Raw genomic sequence first — 20,581 nt, 5'->3', positions numbered from 1 at the left:
GACCAGCATCTCCAAAAGCCAGTCAGGCCTGATGTGTAATACTCTGTGTGTACTGTTGGCATATTTCCCTCTCTGTTGCTGTGAAGATGATACAGCTGAGAACAATCAAACAAAACTTTTCAAAGCTGGCCTATTAGGCCTAATATTATGCTCGGCAGATTCACTTGTGGCTTTATGCTTCTCATAGGCAGTAATGGACAATAAGAACACAAGTGCTACTGGTGCTGGTCTAGTATTGCATAAGTGTTATTTTCCTCCTTGCTTTTTATGTAGTAATAGTGAAGGAGAAGGCCAAGGTCAATATATTGACAAAGGAATACATTAGTATGAGCTCACTGTAAATGCAGGTGTGATTTTGTCTGACAGTAACTGATAAAATGTCATCATTTGTTTTTGAAGGTACCTAATGTGCAGTCATGCAGAGGACCTGCGAACCAAAGCAGAGTGGGAAGGCAAAGGCACGGCATCCCGTACAAAGCTGCTGGACAAGCTCCAGAGTGAGTACTGTCTGACTCACACCCTACAGTTTATATTCTACTGTACATGAAGTCCTCAATCCAAAATAGTTGGAATGGTGTGTAAAAAGCAGCATTCCGATAGCATTCCCACTTTTTTGGAATCATGGTTTTAGTTAACACTCCCTCTGTAAGGTCATTGCCATTAACTGTCTGCCAGTAAATTGACGTTGCAGCAGCAGCATTTTTGGTCAGTGGTGGGAAATTCTCATGTGTATGATGTTTTTGAAGATGGTGCGTCTCTTGCCCAGTATGTCCTGTAACAGTTGACATAATGGCTGCAGTAATACAGTAGTAATGCCACCACGGCAGAGAAAGGGTGGTGAAATACTGTAATTTAACATAATTTATCCAGGAGCAGCTGATGTGCACACCCTTGAGGATAATTGTGTGTCACTGCACCGCACCACTCTGCCGCTACAGCCCACATTGTGGTCAGAGGGGGAATTTCCTAGAATCCTGTGAACAGGATTCAAGCAGTCCACTGCCAACTGCCAACTGCCTCTTTTATCACTGCAATAACACCAAAATATTATTATTAAGTGAGAGTATACAAGTACAGCCAGGAAACTGTACTACAATTTTTTTATTAAAAGTACCTAAAAAAGTATTTGAAATTACTAATGATTAACAATGAGTTTCAAATTAATTTTCTGTCAGTGGACTGATTAATAAACTTATCATTTCATTTCATCATCAGCTGTACTCATATATACTGTTGGGTTGTTCACTAAGAATGTGATGTGTGAAAGTTGCTAATCCTTTTTGACATCAACTTCATACAATTTTGGAAATAAACGCTATTTGTGAATTTGACAACACGTTTCAAACAAGTTGGGACAGGATCAACAGAAGACTATGAAAGTTGAGGAAAACACCTGTAAGGTAAACAGGTAAACAGGTTCATTGGCAACAGGTGATATTATCATGCTGGGTATGAAATGAGCATCCTGGAAAAGCTCAGTCTTTACAGGAAATGATGGGTCCAGGTCCACCACTCCGTGAGACCATGTTAGGATGGTTAGGCATGTTGAATAAACCTGGCACAGTTCACCTGTGTCGCCAAACTTAATTTCTCTCCTATCATGTGTTCCTGACACCATAACCACTGATTTGAATTTGCGGCAGATGTGATCCAAGCACAGGATGGTCTCTAGTGTAGATCATGATCTGAGGAATCTTTCTTAAACACACTGAAATCAGATTTTAGCTCAACAACAGTAACTAGTATCTTGACCTTGCAAAATAGGGTAATAACATTAATGGTATGTTTATCTAGGCCATAATGATCTTGGCATATAGTATAATTTTCAAAATATATTATGGGTTCAGTTGAGATGTCTCTGTGCGAGGCGAGGTTATGGGTAAGTGTAGGTCCCAGAGGGGCAGGCACACTCCTCCCAAATCTCAACAAGGCATTGTGAGGATCTGCACATCAAAGAATTTGATTGGTTGCTTCCTTTTTGGAGGTTGAGTCAAAATGTTGACCAAAGCAAATAAAAACGTACTAGATAGAGGTATTAAAGAAACAGCCACACAAATGTCTCTGAGTGACTCCAGTGCATGTCTGCCTGTGTTCAGCCTGGGGAAACAAAACTACGGCTTGAGTAACTATCAGAGCTGCTCGACGTGTGTCAAATTTCACCTTTTGGTTAATTCCATCCTTAAATGTTTGCCACTGTAGTTGGTCACTATAAATTCCAAGCTAATTTGAATCTTTCTGTGTGTGTGTGCAGCGTACTTGCCTCCATCAGTGATGCTGCCTCCTCGTCGCCTGCAGACTCTGCTGAAGCAGGCGGTGGAGCTGCAGAGGGAGCGCTGCCTCTACCACAACACCAAGCTGGATAGTGGACTGGACTCTGTGTCCCTGCTGCTGGACCATGCCTGCAGCCGGTAAGGATCCAGCACACATACTGTACCACAGCAGGGCGGCTTTGGTTTTGGTTTGAATATCTGATATTCGTCACTTACTAATACTGGACAGTGCTACTATTTGTAGCCTAAAGAATTGTACTTCTGTGTGGGTGGAAACAATATTTGGTCCATTGAACACTAGAATAATTTCAGATCAGCATTTTCCCATTGGCATTGAGTGAAGCATCGTTCGTAATCATTGAAAGAATATCATAGGCAGTCATTTAAGATTTTTTTGAACCGATGTCTTTGATTATAAACGTTGTCTTGTTTAATTTGCAGTATGAAGCTTGATGTCTGCCTGATGTGTCTCTTTCCCTGATCTTTAGGAAACAGTTCCCTTGCTACACTCAGCAGATTCTCACTGAACACTGCAATGAAGTCTGGTTCTGCAAGTTCTCCAATGATGGTACAAAACTGGCAACCGGGTCCAAAGACACCACAGTCATTGTGTGGCACGTCGATATGGTAATCAATTATTTATTTATCATGAATTTGACTTAGGATAAGGAAAAATGAGTTGGCATGTGAGAGTTTAAATAGCTGGTTTAATAAGTATTTTGTCTTTTTCTTGGCAGGAAACTCAGCAGATGAAGTTGATGAAGACTCTGGAGGGTCATGCTTATGGTGTTTCATACCTGGCATGGAGCCCTGATGATGCCTATCTGATAGCCTGTGGTCCTGATGACTGCTCTGAGCTTTGGCTTTGGAACGTACAGGTACAACATCTCTCACACAGGTCCAGAGTGGACATGCAGCTAGCAAGGTTGTCACTAGCCCCTTTCACGCTGCCTTTTCAAGGTGGGAATATTGCTCCATTACACCTCGCCATCTGTATGAAGGTTACATGGGCTCCGCTGGGGGGACCGCTCTGCCTCTGATCGAGACGACGTCTGTGTGTGAGGGTTGGCCAGCAGCACAGGACAGGAGTGTGTCGGTCTGATGGTGTTCACAGTCTGACAACTAAACAGATACTTCACTCATCAAATAAAAAAGAAATGTCCCACAAAGCAATGTTACAGGACCAAACAACAGTAATGTGGTAGCAGGTTGTGTCTTCAGCATCTTATATGAGGAAAAAAATACAGCAGTTGTACGTGGAAAAGCCTGTCATCCTGTCTGTCATCCTGTCTGTCATCCTGTCTGTCATCCTGTCTGTCATCCTGAGAGAGTCGGGCAGCTCCTGCCATTTACTGGAGATGATTATGTGACGAGATTTAGAGCAAAGAACTCACCATGTCTTTGTCACCTTCCTCTATTGTGTTGTTGTAGTTACTGTCTCTGACAACTTAAACAGAAAAAAATCTCAAATTTAATGAGGAAAAGTCAGTGTGACGGTCAGTCCTCCTGACCGAGTCCTCAGTGAACTTCCTCCTGAAAACAGCATCCCTCTCCGGGAGTGAGAGCCAGACAGGGTCCTCTGTTTACTGATGGTGATTATGGAATTATGTCATTTAGAGCAAAAAACTTCTCTTTGTCACTTCCCACAATGCATGATGGGTCAGGATCTCAATCCGATGTTTCCCACACATTAATTTATTTGTGGCGGTCCGCCACAACATCATCATTGGCCGCCACATATTAATTTTCTATTTTTGGAGCCGCGAATCCCGTTCTCACTCACTGAAGACAGCGCACCCGTCAGTGAATAGCATGATGTTATATACTCTGATATAGTGGATGGCGGTGTGGTTTTTAGTCCGCTGGTAAAACCAACGAAGAAGAGGAGGACTATTTAACGCAGTTGGCTTGACCGTAACTTCCTCTGCAAAGAAGACGGCTGGCCTCATCGTCAAGATCAAGCCCCCATAAAGAGCCCCAGGCCTTGAAGCCAGTTTTGTTCCCCCATTCAGCCACAGGCACCACATTTATAAGCTCTGGTATACTGTGAAGTAATGAGATGAATGCCTCTGAGTATGAAGTGATGTATATCCCATAGTGAGACATCTCACTCATATTACTCTGAGAACTGAGGTCACGCAAGTAACCTTAAGCTTTTCACCATTTAATCGTTGGATTTTAATGCTTGATGGTTTCACAGGTTTTGACTGTAAGATCATGTTGGATATGGATCCTTTCAGCACAGTGCTCTGTGTCATTGATCCCTGCAGCTTTTAGAACTGAGAAAATATTGTCTCTTAATTCTCTGAATTTAAGGTGTTACAAATACTTGAGTATTGCCTGTTATATTATTTGATTATCTGATTATCTGCAACTAACTATGCAGCCCTAGCTCGGATATATTTTATGATCATAATTAGAAACAGCCAACCATCTTCTCCATGACAACCAGCTGTCACATCCTGTCACTTTCACACACTTAGCACAAACTGTATCCAAAGCTGGTTCTTCATGTTCATTGGAACACGTCCTATCAGTCTTTGTACATGTAGCACTGTTTACTGTTGTCTGGACCCTGTTATGTAGACAGACTCTAGAGGCCACAAAAAACTTAAAATATTCAGCTGTGTTGTAGTGTGTGGTGTGTGTGATCTTTTCGTCACATGTCTCTCTCCATGGCTTTGTTGTGTAGACAGGGGAGCTGCGAACAAAGATGAGTCAGTCTCATGAGGATAGCTTGACCAGCGTGGCCTGGAATCCAGATGGCAAACGCTTCGTCACCGGGGGCCAGAGAGGCCAGTTCTACCAGTGTGTGAGTATCACACTGTGCTGTCAGTGCCCTCGGGGCCTGAACACTACACACAGTGCTTTTACATCACAACCTTTGTCTCATAGGTCTGTCCTGATATTGACACTTTGATGACGTGCACTTAGAAAACATACTATGTAGAACTATTCCAGTCTTTTGCCTGATTTCAGAGCTGAAACGCTGCTTGTTTATTACAAGAGGATCCTTGGAATGACAAATGGTGTTGAAATGACATCCTGATATGTCAAATACTGCGGCTGGTTGTTTTATAGTCAGTATGGGGTGATCTGCAGCAGTCTGGTGTTGATGGACTTCTTGAATGCATTTTGTTTCCTCCTGAATTCCAGGACTTGGATGGAAATCTGCTGGACTCATGGGAAGGAGTTCGGGTGCAGTGCCTGTGGTGTCTGAGTGACGGCCGGACCGTCCTCGCATCGGACACCCACCAACGCATCCGCGGATACAACTTTGAAGACCTGACTGATAGAAACATGTAGGTCACCCACCGAGCATTACCACCACCATGTGTGACAGTAGTTCTAAGGATTGAAGATTCCAGACATACTCTTGATATTGTGGTCAAATAATTTGGATAATAGTAATCCTATTAATATTCATAATATTATTAACTACAGATCGTCTTGCGATTGGATCACACCCGCCGTGATGCACATTAACATGTTGACGTTATGCATTAGTACTCAGTACTCAGGTCGGATCACACACATCTTTGGACTTGGCCTTCATTTTGATTTAAATGACACATGTAAAGCTTCATCACGCCGGCAGAATGAACTTCCTCAGAACTTCTCAGAACTTCCTGAACCTCCTACCTCTGTCTTCTTGGTCAGACCACACCTATCTTTGAACCTCATCTTCATTTTCATCTCAACTACACAGCTGTGAGGTTTCCTGTCTGCAGCCTACATATTCATGTAGAAAGCCCCATGTACGACCACCTCTGGTGCCAGGGACCTCATGTTTTTGTAGAGATTAAATGTTAGTCCAGGTCCTGAAGGGGCAGAATCCCATTGTGTTTCTCTTGGTTTATTATTAGGGCCCAAGCACTAAAGAATGTGAGGTCATTATTTTCCTGCTGCTGAAGTGCATTTTTGAGGGCTAGAGATCCTCGAATTCTCACAACAATCAGCACAAAAAAACACCTTTAATTTGAATTTTACTTTTTCAAAAATGTTTGAACATGTAAATATTTGATTCCTTATTTGATCTTGGGCGAGGTATGCTGGTTCTGTGGCACTCTCTAACCACTTCCAGCATTTTTGACACCCTACTTGAAATGTGATGAAAACTGGCGCGCGTGTTATACGTGGTGAAAGATGTGAAATGAAATGTGTCTGGATTAGGCATGGCATATTTATTGATAGTGGCTACTTTTTCAACAAAGTAACCACTATTAACGCCATAGTGTCACAAGCTTGCAAGATACAGTAACTACACTTTAAAGGTGTGTAGTTAAAGTCAAAATGAAGGGGAGTAGTACACAGAAGTCACGGTTCAGTATGAGTTCGGTACAAGGTGGAAAAAGTAACAGAAAATCCTATTTCCATAAGGCTAGGTTTCTTTTATTTTTTAACTGACAGTAGCCCAGTTAAAGTTCCATCTGAGATAGTCTTAATACATTAAAAATAAGACATTTTTTAAATTACATTTAAAAGACAATAAAACAGCAACTATGTTAATGTTAGCAGTCATGTCTGTGCCCCTTTGTGCCTATGGGGAGAAGTTGTTGGACTCCTGTTTTATTTTATTTTTTTATTTTTTGCCTTGCTCCAGTGATGAACACATCAGAGTGATCTATTGTGTCTATTATGTGTTAGGATGTTCAACAAGTTTCCACTCGCCTAACACTATCATACAACGCAGACACACTAGCCCCATTCACACTGCCGTTTGCATGCGGGGATCCTGCGCCAATTCCTCACATCCGCCTCTGTGTAAAAGTGTCAGATTTCTGTGTGAATTACACTCTGGTTCGTCTTTGACGCCGGAGCTGCTCGGCTCTGTGTGAACAACCAACGGCGGAGAATTGGCGAACTGCCGCTGCGGCGCTAATGTGGCGTCTGTGTGAAAAGGGCTGGTGTCCTCTTCTGATCCACCACTCGCTCTCTGAAACTTTCCCACACAGCTCCGCTGTCTAAACTGGGCTCCCCATAGTGTTTAGTTCTTTATATTTGTCTTCACTTACTGTGTCTCCGTCTGCTTCTGTGCTTAATGGCGGTTGGAAAACAGCCTTTAGGTCTATTACCACCACTTAATGGATTGGAGTGTGGATCAGCTCAGTTATACCGTTCTGACATCGTTCTCACAGAGTGGTCTCTGGTCTGCTCCGTCTTTAAGCAGTGTAGCAGTGTTTGCTGAGCCTGTGGATGATGTTCTGTGTTGTGTCACTCCAGAGTGCAGGAGGACCACCCCATCATGTCATTCACTGTTTCCAGGAATGGAAGATTAGCTCTGCTCAATGTTGCTACTCAGGTGAGCAGCCTGTTACTGTCTCACATTACAAACCACAGTATACTTTCCTTTCATTTCAACCTGAGCTAGTTGCTACAGTAGCACCTTAAAAAAAAATGTGTGTCTCATTAAATGCGTTTGTAGGGAGTGCACCTATGGGACCTGCAGGACCGGGTGCTGGTGAGGAAGTACCAAGGGGTGACCCAGGGCTTCTACACCATCCACTCCTGCTTCGGAGGGCACAATGAAGACTTCATCGCTAGTGGCAGTGAAGGTCAGTCCACAGTTTAGTAGTTTATCTCAACTCATTTCTGTTGTGGAGACGACTCACACTATAATGAAAGAAAAATGAGCATCAGTAATGACATCACCAGGGCATTTCTTCAGACTTGACAAAGAGCCATTGACTGCAAGCATCTCTGCAAACCCACACCCAACACAAGGTTGTTACGAATAACCCGAGGTCATCATCTTGTGAATCTCAAAAAAACATCATGTGTGTAAAAATCAAATGTAACAGTTGTAAAGTAAGCTTGGTACAAGTGGTATGTACAACACGAGTATAAAGCCATCGTCTCCAAGAGACCGCCTTACACTGATTCTGTCACAATACCAGAATTTTATACTTTGATACAATACTCGTATAAAAAGTAGTAAAGATACTCAAAACCTCTTTCTATGCCATTGTTAAAAGGAACAAGGCTCTAGGCATGGTCTGATGGTTTCTTCTGCACAGAATTGAGTTGAAAATCTGATTGTAGATCTGTTTTGTAGTACTCTCTACTCTATCAATTGTATAATTAACGGATGACAAGTGAAACTGAAAAGTGCAGAATTATTGATACTTTTGAAACCCCACTGAGCACATTGGCCACTGTGGAGCCTGGAGAAGCAGAATCCCAGACTGAGATGAGCTCCACATAATGAGTCGACACATTTTCATGTGTTAAACTGGTGTAGTTACTGTTTACGTCTGGTAGCATCTGATGAAGTGTCCTCTCTCCTCAGACCACAAAGTCTACATCTGGCACCGGCGCAGTGAGCTGCCCATTGCAGAGTTGACTGGTCACACCCGCACAGTCAACTGTGTGAGCTGGAACCCCGTCCTACCCGGACTGCTGGCCAGTGCCTCTGACGACGGGACCGTCCGAATTTGGGGACCCGCCCCCTTTCTGGATGTCCAGGATGCAGAAGGGCTGAATGGTATGAACATGAACACTACAGCAGTTTGTCTAGTTGTTAGGTTGTGTGGAATCAAAGTTGGGGCTGCACATTCTCTCACAGTTTATTGGTTATCTTCAAGCTACTGCTTTCATCAGTCTCCTCAACACTTTACATATAAGTCTGGTGAGGATCCCTAAATGAACAGCACAGTTACACTGTGACATCTCAGGTTCTAGATGTACATTAAATGGACTGCATGTACTGGGACTGTTCTACCTTATTGGACAACAAGCTTTAATGATGATTATTATTATTATTATTATGAGTGGTGGAGATGATGATGATGATGATGATGATGATGATGGTGAGGCTTGTCTCTTTCCTGTCAGAATGTTGCAGCATGGACAGCTGATGATCTGCTGCTGTGAACCTGAGGATCTTTAAGACTCTGTAGACACTTGAATGGATGAAGCCGGGAAAGCTTTGATTGAACATGTGATTGGACAGCTACGTCCTGGAGGCGGGGCCAGCAGTGCTGTGTGTCAGGATGTCACAACATAGAGATGTCAGACTCGGCCACATTATTGAGAGCAGAGTCGGCAGGTGATGTTGGGCTCCACGACCTCCAGTGTCTGACCCACCTCCTCCTCCTGCCTGGACCCGTTCCCTCAGCACCATCCAGGACCACCCACTTCCTATTATTTATTAATAACTACATTATTTATTCATGAGTAGTTCACTGACTTGTGCTAGGCTGTGACGTAGCAGCGTCTGTGGAGGGTGTGTGTTCTTAGTTTTCTTCAGTCCAGTTTCTGAGCTGCTCACATGAAGGCTTAAACTTTTTTCTTCTTTCACCTCCTGAACCTTTGAAGAGATTTTACCTACAGAACATTTGATGGATGTAACACCCACTTGAGCAGTATCTTTTAAATGCAAAATTCTATGTTGTGTTTTTTTTTTTATACAGGATATTTTTTTCCTCCAGCTTTCCTTCTTATAGCCAGAGAAAGAATAGTGTTTGATAAGCATGTCACATAGGATCGCACAGGACAATGTATGTGATGGATTAAGTGGTGTGTTTTACACTTGCCGTATGTCCTGCTGTATCTATTTAAGTACACTGAGTTGTTGTCTGTCTTCAGCAGCTGATGTGTGGAAACCTATTGAGATCAAAACATGATCTGTCACCTTTACCTCTGCATATTGATTATCTGAGTGTAGTTTCCTTTGCTCTGCTTTCACTCTGTTTCCACTGCAGCCTGTTGCCATCTCTGTCTGCATTCAAACAGCAGTCTTCATATGCTTTTTTAAAGAAAAACGTATGGTTTAGTTGTTACATGTTTTAACTTTGTTTTAACTTTGTTTTTTATTCACTACAAGCGGAGCTGTAATATTTAAAGAGAGAATCCCTGCTCAACTGTGAACTGTTTGAAAAGATAAGGCTGGTGTTACATTGTCTTTGTTTCATATTGCTGAACAGTGACCTCCCTGCCCTGGCTCACAGATACACTGTATAGTTTGTTTAAAGAGGTTCATTAATTTCCAGCCAGTCACTGTAGTTCCTAACAAACATCCCTCCAGCAGGAGGAAAGAGCGCATTTGTTGCAACTTGTTTCAGCAGCAGATGAATTCACAGTTGGTGCTCCAGCGAGTATACGGGGCAGCAGGGTGGTGTACACTGCATTGAGTCCAAATAAACCACAGTGTGCGTGTTCATGTTCATGCAGGAACGACGTTGCCGCTCACTGATGTGTTTTTGGACATCAATGGAGCTGGATGGCACAGAGGAAGAAGATATATCAGGCTTTGATACACACAGTACCTGTTAGTGAGATACTGTCATTGTTTTTAGTTGGTCTGTGAGAATTGTTCATGATTTTTAAAAAAAAAAAGGAAATCGCCAGCCTTATCACACAGGACACTTGATACAGAAATGATGGAGTGTATCTTTAACAATCAATGAGTAACACATTTGTACACAAGTGTAACATAAAGTTATTATGAACTTCTACAAAGTGTTTCCTTTCAGAGAGTCAAAACAACAATCTTGCCTGATATGATGTTCTATGTAACGTGCTGTATATTTGTATGTTATGGCATGTATTGTGAGGCTGCGTAGTAATGGCAGACAGGATGACGTGTGTTTCATGGGGTTCCCACGCCTGTTTTCTACCTGACGATTTCAAAAAGCTCTCAGCTTCTCTTTACAAATTCACAGCAGATGGTCCTGACTGCACTACTGTTCTGCAGCAGCAAGTTTACATTTACAGCTGCTCACGCAAAAATGAGTCTTGAGATTCACAAAGTACAGTGCAGCCAAAGTTACACCTCAGCCTGCTTCTTTTTGTGACATTTTTCCAAACCGCTTCTACAGATTCTCTTTACATGTTTATCAGAGTGACAATGGTTGTTTCCAACCTCTCTGGTCCTGGAGGCTTCCTGCAGGACTGCCAGGACAGTGGGAACCCTGTGGACCTGCTCAGATACCATCACAGCCATCACCAGCTTCAACTCTGCCATCACAGAACACACGTAGTGGTACATTACAATAGATGTCACACACACACACACTTGATTCAATCACAGATGTGGTGTGTTAGTTTCTGCTTCTGTGATTTTCTTTAGTTTGGTCATTCAGAGTATTTTAGGCTTCTCTTTTTTTCGATTCTCGCTGTAAGAAGCCAAAGTAGGAACTTTGTTTGCTTGCAGGCAGTTTCTGCCACAAACCATTTTACATTTTAAATGTGTTATTACAAAAAGTGATTGTACTGTTCCGTATTGTTCTGTAGGAGAAGTATTATGTATGCATATTTTAAATAAAGCATTCAGGGTTTTAAAATGTAATTTACTCTGAAATGTCCTTCATATGATCTATGCTAAGTGTGAGCGACTGCTGTCCTGATCCACTGACCAACACCTGAGCAGAAGACCTTCAGACCTTGTGTCCATGGACGCTGCATGTTTTATGGTTGTTTGTTTGTTTGTTTGTTTGTTTCAGCAAATGCAAGTGTGTCTTAGATTCATTTGTACACATTGTATTGTTATTTTAAACGGCTATTATTAATATTTGTATAATAACAGGAATGTGAAAACCATTTGAAATGGGTCTCTGGTAGTGATGAACCTACAGAGAATTATCAGCTGACTCAGCAGCTCCCGTCCACGTCACAGAGCTACATGTCCCGGTGCACTGGCCCGGTCAGCAGCACACAGACAGAGACAGACGGAGTCGCACCAACAAAGATTAATTTAATCCAAGATAAGATGCAATCACAGTTTAATACAAACATTAAGCAGAGCTGTGTTGCACAATATAAAACTATTCTCTGTAGTTTGTATATCGATGCTGAGATTAAACAGTGAAATCAGTGTGTGCAGTCATATGGTCTCTGTGCTGCTGATCATGGCTCAGACTCTGTGACTCTGCACTAACTTTTTTGCCACCGGGCGCAGTGACAACAAGTTGACACATCATCACCTTTTAGGTTGATCAGGCAAACTTGTTCCCAAGCAGGTGCTCCACCAAGCAGCTCATGTGTTCGTTGGTTGGTTTGGCAGCAGGATTACATGAAAACTACAGCACAGATTTCTGCGAAACTTGGATGGAGGATGGGTCTCAGCCCAAAATGGGCTTCATTAATTTTTGATGCTGATCCAGATAAACAGACAGATTTAAGGCCAGGTTGCTCCATCAAGGATTCATTTTTACACCCGATTAAATCATGATTTAACTCAATTATAAATTATTTTGCCGATCCCAGCTGACGTTGGGTGAGCGGCGGTGTACACCCTGGACAAGTCACCAGCTCATCACAGACCTCACATGCATGTCTGCACAGAGGCCCTGCCTCAGCCGGTATCACACTCAGGACCTTCTCTCTGTGAGCCAACAGGGCTAACCACTGTGCCTCTGTGCTGCCCCAACAGCCTGCGCATTTATTTATAATCATATATTCATTTGAGTTGAGGTAAGCAAGCATCTCCATATTGATTAAAGTGCTTAACTTCAGCATCAGTATGGACCCTATTACATCCAATGTTCTCTGGCACAAACTTGAATTTCTCTTTTGTTTCAGCTACACACTACATTTGGAATGGACCTTTAATTGGTATGCATGTATTTTAATGTATGGTGTTATTGTGTATAATGTATTTTATTGTCTTATAGTGAATACTACATAATATAATTAATAATACCAACAGATTTCAATGACCTCTACTTTACACGTCATGTGGAATCATATTAATTAAAAACATAAATCTTACAGGGTAAAAATATAAAGCTTAACCAGCTTAACAGTCACTAATTTTGAGGCAAATAAAGACAAACAGCTAATCTTTCATTTTTATTTATGAAACACCACATTTCCCTCCAAAAAAAGAAACTTAACACTGCAGAAGACAGTTTGGATGAACTGTGCACACACACTGAGACACCTGCCGATACAGGAAACTTTCAAACAGGGAATGTCAGACGTCAAACAACAGTGTGTGTTCTTTGCTAAAGTCATTCAGTAAACAACATCAGTGCATGATTAAGGTCAAATCCAATTCTTCAAACTGCCACTCATACACTAACACAACAGCAGCCATAACTTACAACATACAGTACCATTTGATCATTTCTTCACAGACTGAACAGAACAACCGTCTTATGGAAAAACACTCGCTCGAGTGAGTGAGTGTGTGTGTGTGTGTGTGTGTGTGTGTGTGTGTGTGTGTGTAACTGTGTCTGGGGGTAGTGTGATGGTGGAAGTCTGGCAGGTCACATATCCATAAACTGATGGCAGGAGCCAAACGTGGAGCTACAGACTGACCTCTGAAGCCCCAAGCAGGGAGCGATATACAGCTGCTTAAAGGTTACAAACGTGAGATTTTCAACTTCAATATGGCAGCAAACAACTATTTGTAATGTAATGATATAATGGAGTGATGGCATCCTGAGCAGAGCAACACGCCTCACCCCCTGTGTGTGTGTTGTTAGATCTGATCTCTCTGGTCATTGTTTTAGTAGCCAGGCTGGAAACGTGTCATGTGAGTCCCTGTCTGACTTCCCTCCATCTGTTCCCAACATCACGGCCTGGTAAGAAACGTCCTCACAGGCTCACCACAGCCCGAGGAGAGGCGTGGATAAACATCAATCAATTCATCTTTATTCCTATAGCGCCACTTTCCAAACTGAGCAGGTCTAGACCATACTCCTTGATTCATTTAGTTAGAGACCCAACATTTCCCCCATGAGTAAGCACTTGGCGACAGTGGCGTGAAAAACTGCCTTTTAACAGGCAGTAACCTCGAGCAGAACCGGACTCAGTGGTGGGCGGCCATCTCCTGCTCTAAAGAATCTCACTGTTTTACAGAACAGTGGTGAATCCACTCAATGAAGAACTCGGGCTGTTCTTAGGGCGAAGGTGGGTCTCATGAACCAAACGGTGGCGTACGTGCAGGGTTTCATTAGTCTGTTGATTCAGTGTCTCCAAAGCTTTAACTTTACTTTAAACTGCTGCTATGACCACAAATCATCAAGAAATGGCAAAGCAATAATATTTAAGCACTCAACATAAGGCTTAAGTGGTACATTACTGTGTGTGTGTGTGTGTGTGTGTGTGTTGGGGGGTGTTTGAGGCAATAATGGCATTTTTCCAAATGTGGCTTTGATAGTCATGAAAAACACTCAAGTGTTCCACCTCATATTCAGACAGGCCTGATATTATATACGTCTTTACCAACTATTTTTTGTTTCCATCTGCTCTCCCGGCTTACTCTCTGTGAAAATGTCAAGGTTTCTAATGGGACGTTCAGACCAAATGTGAGGCTAATTTTTTGCATCTAAATTACATACAAGACAATGCAAAGTTTTTGCATGATTTGTGACTTTACCTGTGGAAAATAATGAACTTTCAGCAAAAAATTTGCTTGTCGCTGGGCTTTGCCAAGTAGGGCTGGTAGACTGAGGAGGGACAGCAGAGTTCCAACTGGCCAGAGCCGGTCAGCTTTGGAGGAGAGGGTTGGTTGCAGAGCTCGACTGTCCGGAGGATTTTACATTGGATTCTGCTCTGATCCGGAGATGATAACAAACGAGAGGGACGCTCAGATATAACTTTTAAATAACTTCTGGGATTTAAAAAAAAAAATGGATTTATCTTCACTCCTGTTTATCAACCTGACTGCAGCAGTGATCCACGTGGGTGACCTCCATTGTCTGTTGTTTATGTTCTGTGTTGACTGCAGCTAACTGGAGCTGGAGGGAAAATGTACTTTATTTTATGAAAAGGAGAGGGGAAAAAAGAAGATAGAGAACCAGAGCTGATGGCGAGTAACTGCATTTAAAAACACAGACACACACAACTTCCATGTATGCTGTGTTGACCGCTAAGCTTCTGGCTTCGGTACAGAATAGTGTTCTGGCTGTTTGGGGCGAATAAAAAAACATTATCCTGCGATCAAACCCACACGGGTAACTTGAGGCGAATATTCACTTCACATTTGGTCTACACGCACCATCGCTGCTACTAGAAGCTGTGGAGCTGCTGTTGTAATGATGATGTTGTAATAACACAATGTTGCAGACAGACTGAAAAAAATAACTGATTGCTTTAGTGGCTTTCACAATAAAACACAGCAGTTGATGTAGGAGAGTTTGTCATGATGGTACTGAAGTGTTGAATGGATAAATATACATATTGTATCAAAGTAAACACTCTGGGATTCTGACAACACAAATAACAGTGAACAGCAGTAAGAACACAGCGAAAGAGCTTCTTCTCTCTGCTGTTCTATAATATTTGATGCATGTAGTACAGGACCAAGATGTGAGGGGAAAAACAGCAAACCCTGGAGTTTGGAATTTGGCAGCTGGGTCAGAGAGTGTGCTTGGTGCTTCAGTCGTTGATCAGAGCCAGAATCATGCTGGAAAAACAGGGGAGGGAGAGATATGTGTTAGTACAGAATTGACCTTGTACAAACAGCCACCACTGCTATACAGACAGGAGGTGGAGGTGCTGAAGGCCTTGAACATGTCAGTTTGTCTGGAAATGCTGCGCTCTCACCTGTACAAATAAATGAAGAAGCAGAGCAGGTGGTAACCCAGTTTAATCATGGCCTCCTTCATGTGGGACTTGAGCTGACCTCGGTTGTGGATCTCAGTGGGGTCAAACACACCCATGTTTCCCATTGGAACCTTCATGTACCTGCAGGGCGGTCAGGAACAGAGAGAGTAAACCTCGGAGCCTCACGGCACACGGACAGTACGCCCCTACACACCACTCTGGGTCGCTACAGGCCAATGTTGGGCTGTCGATGAGCGTCTGTGTCCACAGATTTTGTGGTGTGTCCCGCACGATAAGAGTGCGGCAGAGATGACATATATTCGTAGGTTAAAACAGAAATTAGCATCACCCTGGTTCCCTCTGTGGGATTATTGAATAGGATTTTGGATTATTGCAGAAAATAATCTCTGTGACAAACACAAGTTTATGATACTTATCAATATTTACAGCACAACAACACTGTAATTTTTGAAGCGTAAATCAAATCTCTAGCAGCAAAAAGCTAATGTAAGGCTTTAAACAGACTACATCGCTGTCACATGATCTGTATCTTTCTGAACTCCTTCGTATGCACACCCTACCGCCCTCTCAGAACCTGTTCTGCCATCCAGCTCACAACATCTGCCCTCTTGACTACCACAGGGTGTCGAGCCTTCAGCCGCTCAGCCCAACGACTTTGGATCTCAGTCAAAAGACATTCTGACTACACTCTTGACACTCACCTCGACTTTTTTATACTAATGATTTATGAATTATTGTATCAGCTCTCACGATATACCATTACCTTGTCTGATTTTATTGATGTTTGATACGTTGCCGCTTGTTTTTAACTTGTTTTTTTCGTAAGGTGTAACTCTGAAAGGCGCCTATAAATAAAATGTATGATTATCATCATCATCACTATTATGAATTTTTTTTTTTTTTAAATTGCAATAATAAATTTCATTTGGAGAGTCAAACCTCCTGGCTGGTGACTGGCTGCTCTACCAGACGTGTCCCCACAGCCACATATACCTGAACAGTGTAAAGCATCATATGCATTTCTTTAGCTTGTGCGCTTTGCTCCACAAGTCTCGGTTCTTCTTCTAAGTATTTGCACATGCACTTCACAGCACTAAGCGCAATGTTTTATTTAACATTAATGTATAAAAATGTTCCCTTTACGATGTCCTGAAGCTTCTTGTTTGCAGGTCACGGCCTCTTAGTTCCATATTAATTACATTTTATATGTAACATTAAATGCATTGCAATAACGTCTTCATGTAGCCCACATTTCACCCAACAGTGACTCTGGAGTAATACTAAAAACTAATCAATATCATCTCTGTTTCAACCTATTAATGAACAAATTACAAATCTGTGTTTTATGACACGTTGATGTTGTAACCACATTTCACCTGACTGATACCAGTCTAAATCAGGGCTGTAGCTGTGATGATGTAAAAGCAGGCTGCACGTAACCTGTCCAAATCAGAGTGAAATTGTGGCAACACACAAACAATGCCAAAGAAATTATACAACATCTTGTATTTATGACTGACATACCAAACAAGATGAGATATTATCCATCTCACAAGCTGTAAAGGCAAAAACTACAATCAAACCGTTTGGACTTGTCCGTTCAGTTGGGAACTAACTAATCACAGAGCATGTTAAAGAAATAAAAATAAACACTGTGTAATCACTGTGGGCTTTTCTGACGTGATTGAGTATCATACATCCTGCAAGCTGCAGAAGCAAAAAGAAAATCTAAACAATTTCAAGATCTTTTGGCTAGAAGTGGGTTGCACACAGCCGACTAAACTGAGGCTCTATCAAGCCGAGACGTCTAAATGACATCTATTGCTTGCTGGGTACCTGTAAATGTTCCAGGCTGCTACAGGTAGGTTGAGGAGGAAGATGAACCAGTGCATGGAGACCAACATCAGCATAGTGGAGAGACACTGGCCAACCATCTCTGGAATTACCCACTGGAAACACAAATATCAAACATTACGATCAGAAATCAGAATAGTTATAAAGTTCCCAACGTCTCAATCATCTATAAAACACAGACATGGAAATATGTTTTAGCAACCAAATAGCCATCAACACATAATACATTGCAACAAACAAACACAAGGCTCAAATCAAAAATAGTTCAGGTATATGTATGTATATATATGCATGGATGTAGAAGACCTACTTTGTTGAGCTTGGAGCAGCAGGCTCTGGCATTGATGTAGTCACATTCTAGATCAGACAGGGTGATAATCTGAGCCCAAAGTCAAGGTGCCACAAATTGGTGAGAAAGTGTTGAATAAAGAAAACTTATTTTTAAATCTGAAACAAGAATTCTATAAATAACTAAATCATTCCATGCCAAGTCACCAAGAAATCAGAACTTTACCCACTTCATGTCACGAATAGAATGAACTACTAGAATACACATGTAAAGAACCGCCATGCTGTTAGGCGCCAAGGGCTGAAATGTTTAACGACAGTGTTTAGTTGAGCGATAGGATTTCAGAAGGTTCTGTGAATTTAACACAAGTTTTGACATGACTTCTTCGCAGACACGGACTTGGTTCGAGACAGTAGCTGGAATAACTCCACTTACTGCGACTGAATGACAAAGGTCATCTGTAATGTTGTTAAGTGTAGACATTTGCTGACTCAGGAAGTCTTTATAATGTTGTAATAGTCACACACGGCAGCAGTATCAGAAACAGCAACAGAGGCAACAAGCTAAACAAAAGCACAGTGTCATGTTGATTTAAAACTGTAAAACTGTAACTTTTTATTTGATCTTACGTTCTCGCGACCACACCTGGTCACACCGTTTCTCTGCTGGTCAAACAAGTTTCCTGGTAACTTAACTGGTTTGACGCTAGCATGGCACCGACAGTTGTAACTAGGCGGCTAACCGGTTAGCTACTTAGCATTAATGTAACATAGCCTCGTATATAGAAAGGAATTCATCAGCGCTTCCGGCCAGCTGACCGGCTCGGCGAATAAGCTCGACACTCGCCAGAGAACACACTGGCGAAAAGGATACGAAGTAGACTGAGAGGAAAATCAGTGCACAGCAGTCTACAAGTGACAGGATGAACACTGCCGCTTCCATTTTTCTTCTTCCGTCACTGCTTTGTTTCCATTTCCGGACAGAGCAATCCTGTGCGGCGCGCGGCCCCACACAGTGACAGCTGATTATCGCACTGCTGCCCCCCGGCGGACTGGAGGAGAACTGATGACAGCACAGCCACCGCAGCTGAGCGCGATGAATCACACAGCTCTTCAGAGGAATCACACAGCTCTTCAGAGGAATCACACAGCTCTTCAGAGGAACTACACACTAAATACACAATGTTCAAAATGATTGTGTGTCATTGTACAACTAGTAGATATACATATCTCGTGTGTAGAATAGTGTAGTAAGAAACTTAGTGGTGATGTAAAACCTGTAAGTATCATAAAGTTGTGTGTGACACAGAGATTATTTTCTGCAATAATCCAAAATCCAATTCAATAATCCCACGGAGGGAGCCAGAGCTAACTTTATTATCTTAATTAGCTACAAATACGTCGTCGCTGCACCACTCTATGAGACCTGCACTAATAACTAATGTGCTAACAGACTCGAGACATCTCCTCAAAGGAGAACCAGAACCTGCTGCGTTGGGCAAACCTCCTATTGTGTCCATGGAGATTGCTGTAAAGGATTGTGAGGTGTTCCCTGGTGTAGTTGCACCTGTAATTTATAGTTACAAGACACAGTCTGCTGGGGATAGGGTGTGTTGTGTTGTGTTGTAATAGGAGAGCACATCATACCCACCTGTATGAAACAAGCCAAATACAATACACCAAGAATCAGGTTAGACAACATGACAAAACTGGAATGGCACTCAGTAGAGCACAAACCTCCACTGAGGCCAAACAGTCCCCTTTAATTCAATCAAGCCTAATTTAATATGAAACTCTATAGTCCTGTAGCACTCTACATTTGAAACCACCTATAACTGCTTAACCATCATTTAAGATCACCAGATCTTCTGAATGTATAAACCTCCACAGAGGGTGAGACTGTGTGTGCTGGTCCACATTCTTTTCAGTGTGATCAGTGTGATGATGTGAGTTGGAAAAAAAGGAGAAGAATAGTGTGAACCAGGATGATGTTATATTTAGTCACTAAATTGTGTTACAGGATAACATCTATAGTTTAAAAACCTTCTCTATGATCACAGTGATCACGAGTTGTTACCCCTGTTTCTACTGTCTTCTGTAAATATGTAAATATGTAAATATGATAATGAACAAATAAATACATGATCTTTATATACGTAAATAAAGATTATTTTCCTGGGTTATTGGGGAGTAAGAAGCCTTCAGGTGTAACAGGCACTATATAAGGGCTGTAGTCTTGTGTAATGGCCGTGCCACATGACACAACAGCTGCTTTGGTGTTGCTAGAGGACGTTACCAATGCGCAATTTAGGCTAGAGCAAGTTTTCAAGAACCGTACTGATGTTCTGACCCACGATGATGATGATGCCCGCTCATCAAGCGGAGGGAGTGAGGGGGTCTCCTCTCCTCCTCCAGGAGCTCACACACTCTCACTGTGCACAGAGATGAGCTTCTTGGCCTCTCGCTTGAAATCAGACCACTTTTTTGAACTCCTCCAAAGTCTGTGGCTCTGAACTCACAGGCTTAAAGCTTCTGTCACTTTCTGCCATTTCACTTGCTTCATTTTGTTGCTAAAGCCAGAACTGAAGCCTCCAGATGATACTCCTTTTCGTCTGTCAGTTTGATCAATCATTACTTCAAGTTCACGGTCAGTA

The 20,581-nt window shown here is 42.3% G+C and overlaps 2 protein-coding genes across 2 annotated transcripts in view; one reads left to right on the top strand and one right to left on the bottom strand.

Annotated features, from left to right (window-relative positions):
- The window catches only part of wdr26a (WD repeat domain 26a), a 29,288-nt gene extending 17,729 nt beyond the window's left edge, over positions 1 to 11,559 (top strand). The window contains exons 5-14 of the mRNA XM_084357385.1: positions 400 to 497; positions 2,252 to 2,408; positions 2,759 to 2,897; positions 3,008 to 3,148; positions 4,963 to 5,082; positions 5,427 to 5,572; positions 7,494 to 7,572; positions 7,696 to 7,825; positions 8,560 to 8,754; positions 9,105 to 11,559. Coding sequence (XP_084213511.1) covers positions 400 to 497; positions 2,252 to 2,408; positions 2,759 to 2,897; positions 3,008 to 3,148; positions 4,963 to 5,082; positions 5,427 to 5,572; positions 7,494 to 7,572; positions 7,696 to 7,825; positions 8,560 to 8,754; positions 9,105 to 9,127 — 1,228 coding nt within the window. The 3' untranslated portion in view covers positions 9,128 to 11,559. The remainder of the gene's footprint in view (positions 1 to 399; positions 498 to 2,251; positions 2,409 to 2,758; positions 2,898 to 3,007; positions 3,149 to 4,962; positions 5,083 to 5,426; positions 5,573 to 7,493; positions 7,573 to 7,695; positions 7,826 to 8,559; positions 8,755 to 9,104) is intronic.
- A 1,489-nt stretch (positions 11,560 to 13,048) lies between these two features.
- On the bottom strand, positions 13,049 to 18,900 carry cnih4 (cornichon family member 4). The gene is made up of 5 exons (XM_084357763.1): positions 18,802 to 18,900; positions 17,950 to 18,018; positions 17,622 to 17,734; positions 15,765 to 15,905; positions 13,049 to 15,624 (listed from the first exon to the last, which is right to left on the bottom strand). The coding sequence occupies exons 1-5, from the start codon at positions 18,868 to 18,870 to the stop codon at positions 15,597 to 15,599; spliced, it is 420 nt and encodes a 139-aa protein (XP_084213889.1). The 5' UTR covers positions 18,871 to 18,900; the 3' UTR covers positions 13,049 to 15,596.
- Between the last annotated feature and the right edge of the window lie 1,681 nt (positions 18,901 to 20,581).

This window comes from Pagrus pagrus (genome assembly GCF_965226575.1).
Source record: "Pagrus pagrus genome assembly, chromosome: 7".
NCBI classification, from domain to species: Eukaryota; Metazoa; Chordata; class Actinopteri; order Spariformes; family Sparidae; genus Pagrus; species Pagrus pagrus.
The sequence above is the reverse complement of the archived record's forward strand: the minus strand, read 5'-3'. Positions and strand labels throughout refer to the sequence as shown.

Excerpts from the sequence above, each read along its gene's own strand:
- cnih4 (XM_084357763.1), bottom strand. The coding sequence starts at position 18,870 with ATGGAAGCGGCAGTGTTCATCCTGTCACTTGTAGACTGCTGTGCACTG. Across the intron at positions 18,019-18,801 it reads TTTTCCTCTCAGTCTACTTC|ATTATCACCCTGTCTGATCT; the intron begins GTATCCTTTTCG and ends CTTTGGGCTCAG. Across the intron at positions 15,906-17,621 it reads GCAGCCTGGAACATTTACAG|GTACATGAAGGTTCCAATGG; the intron begins GTACCCAGCAAG and ends ACCGCCCTGCAG.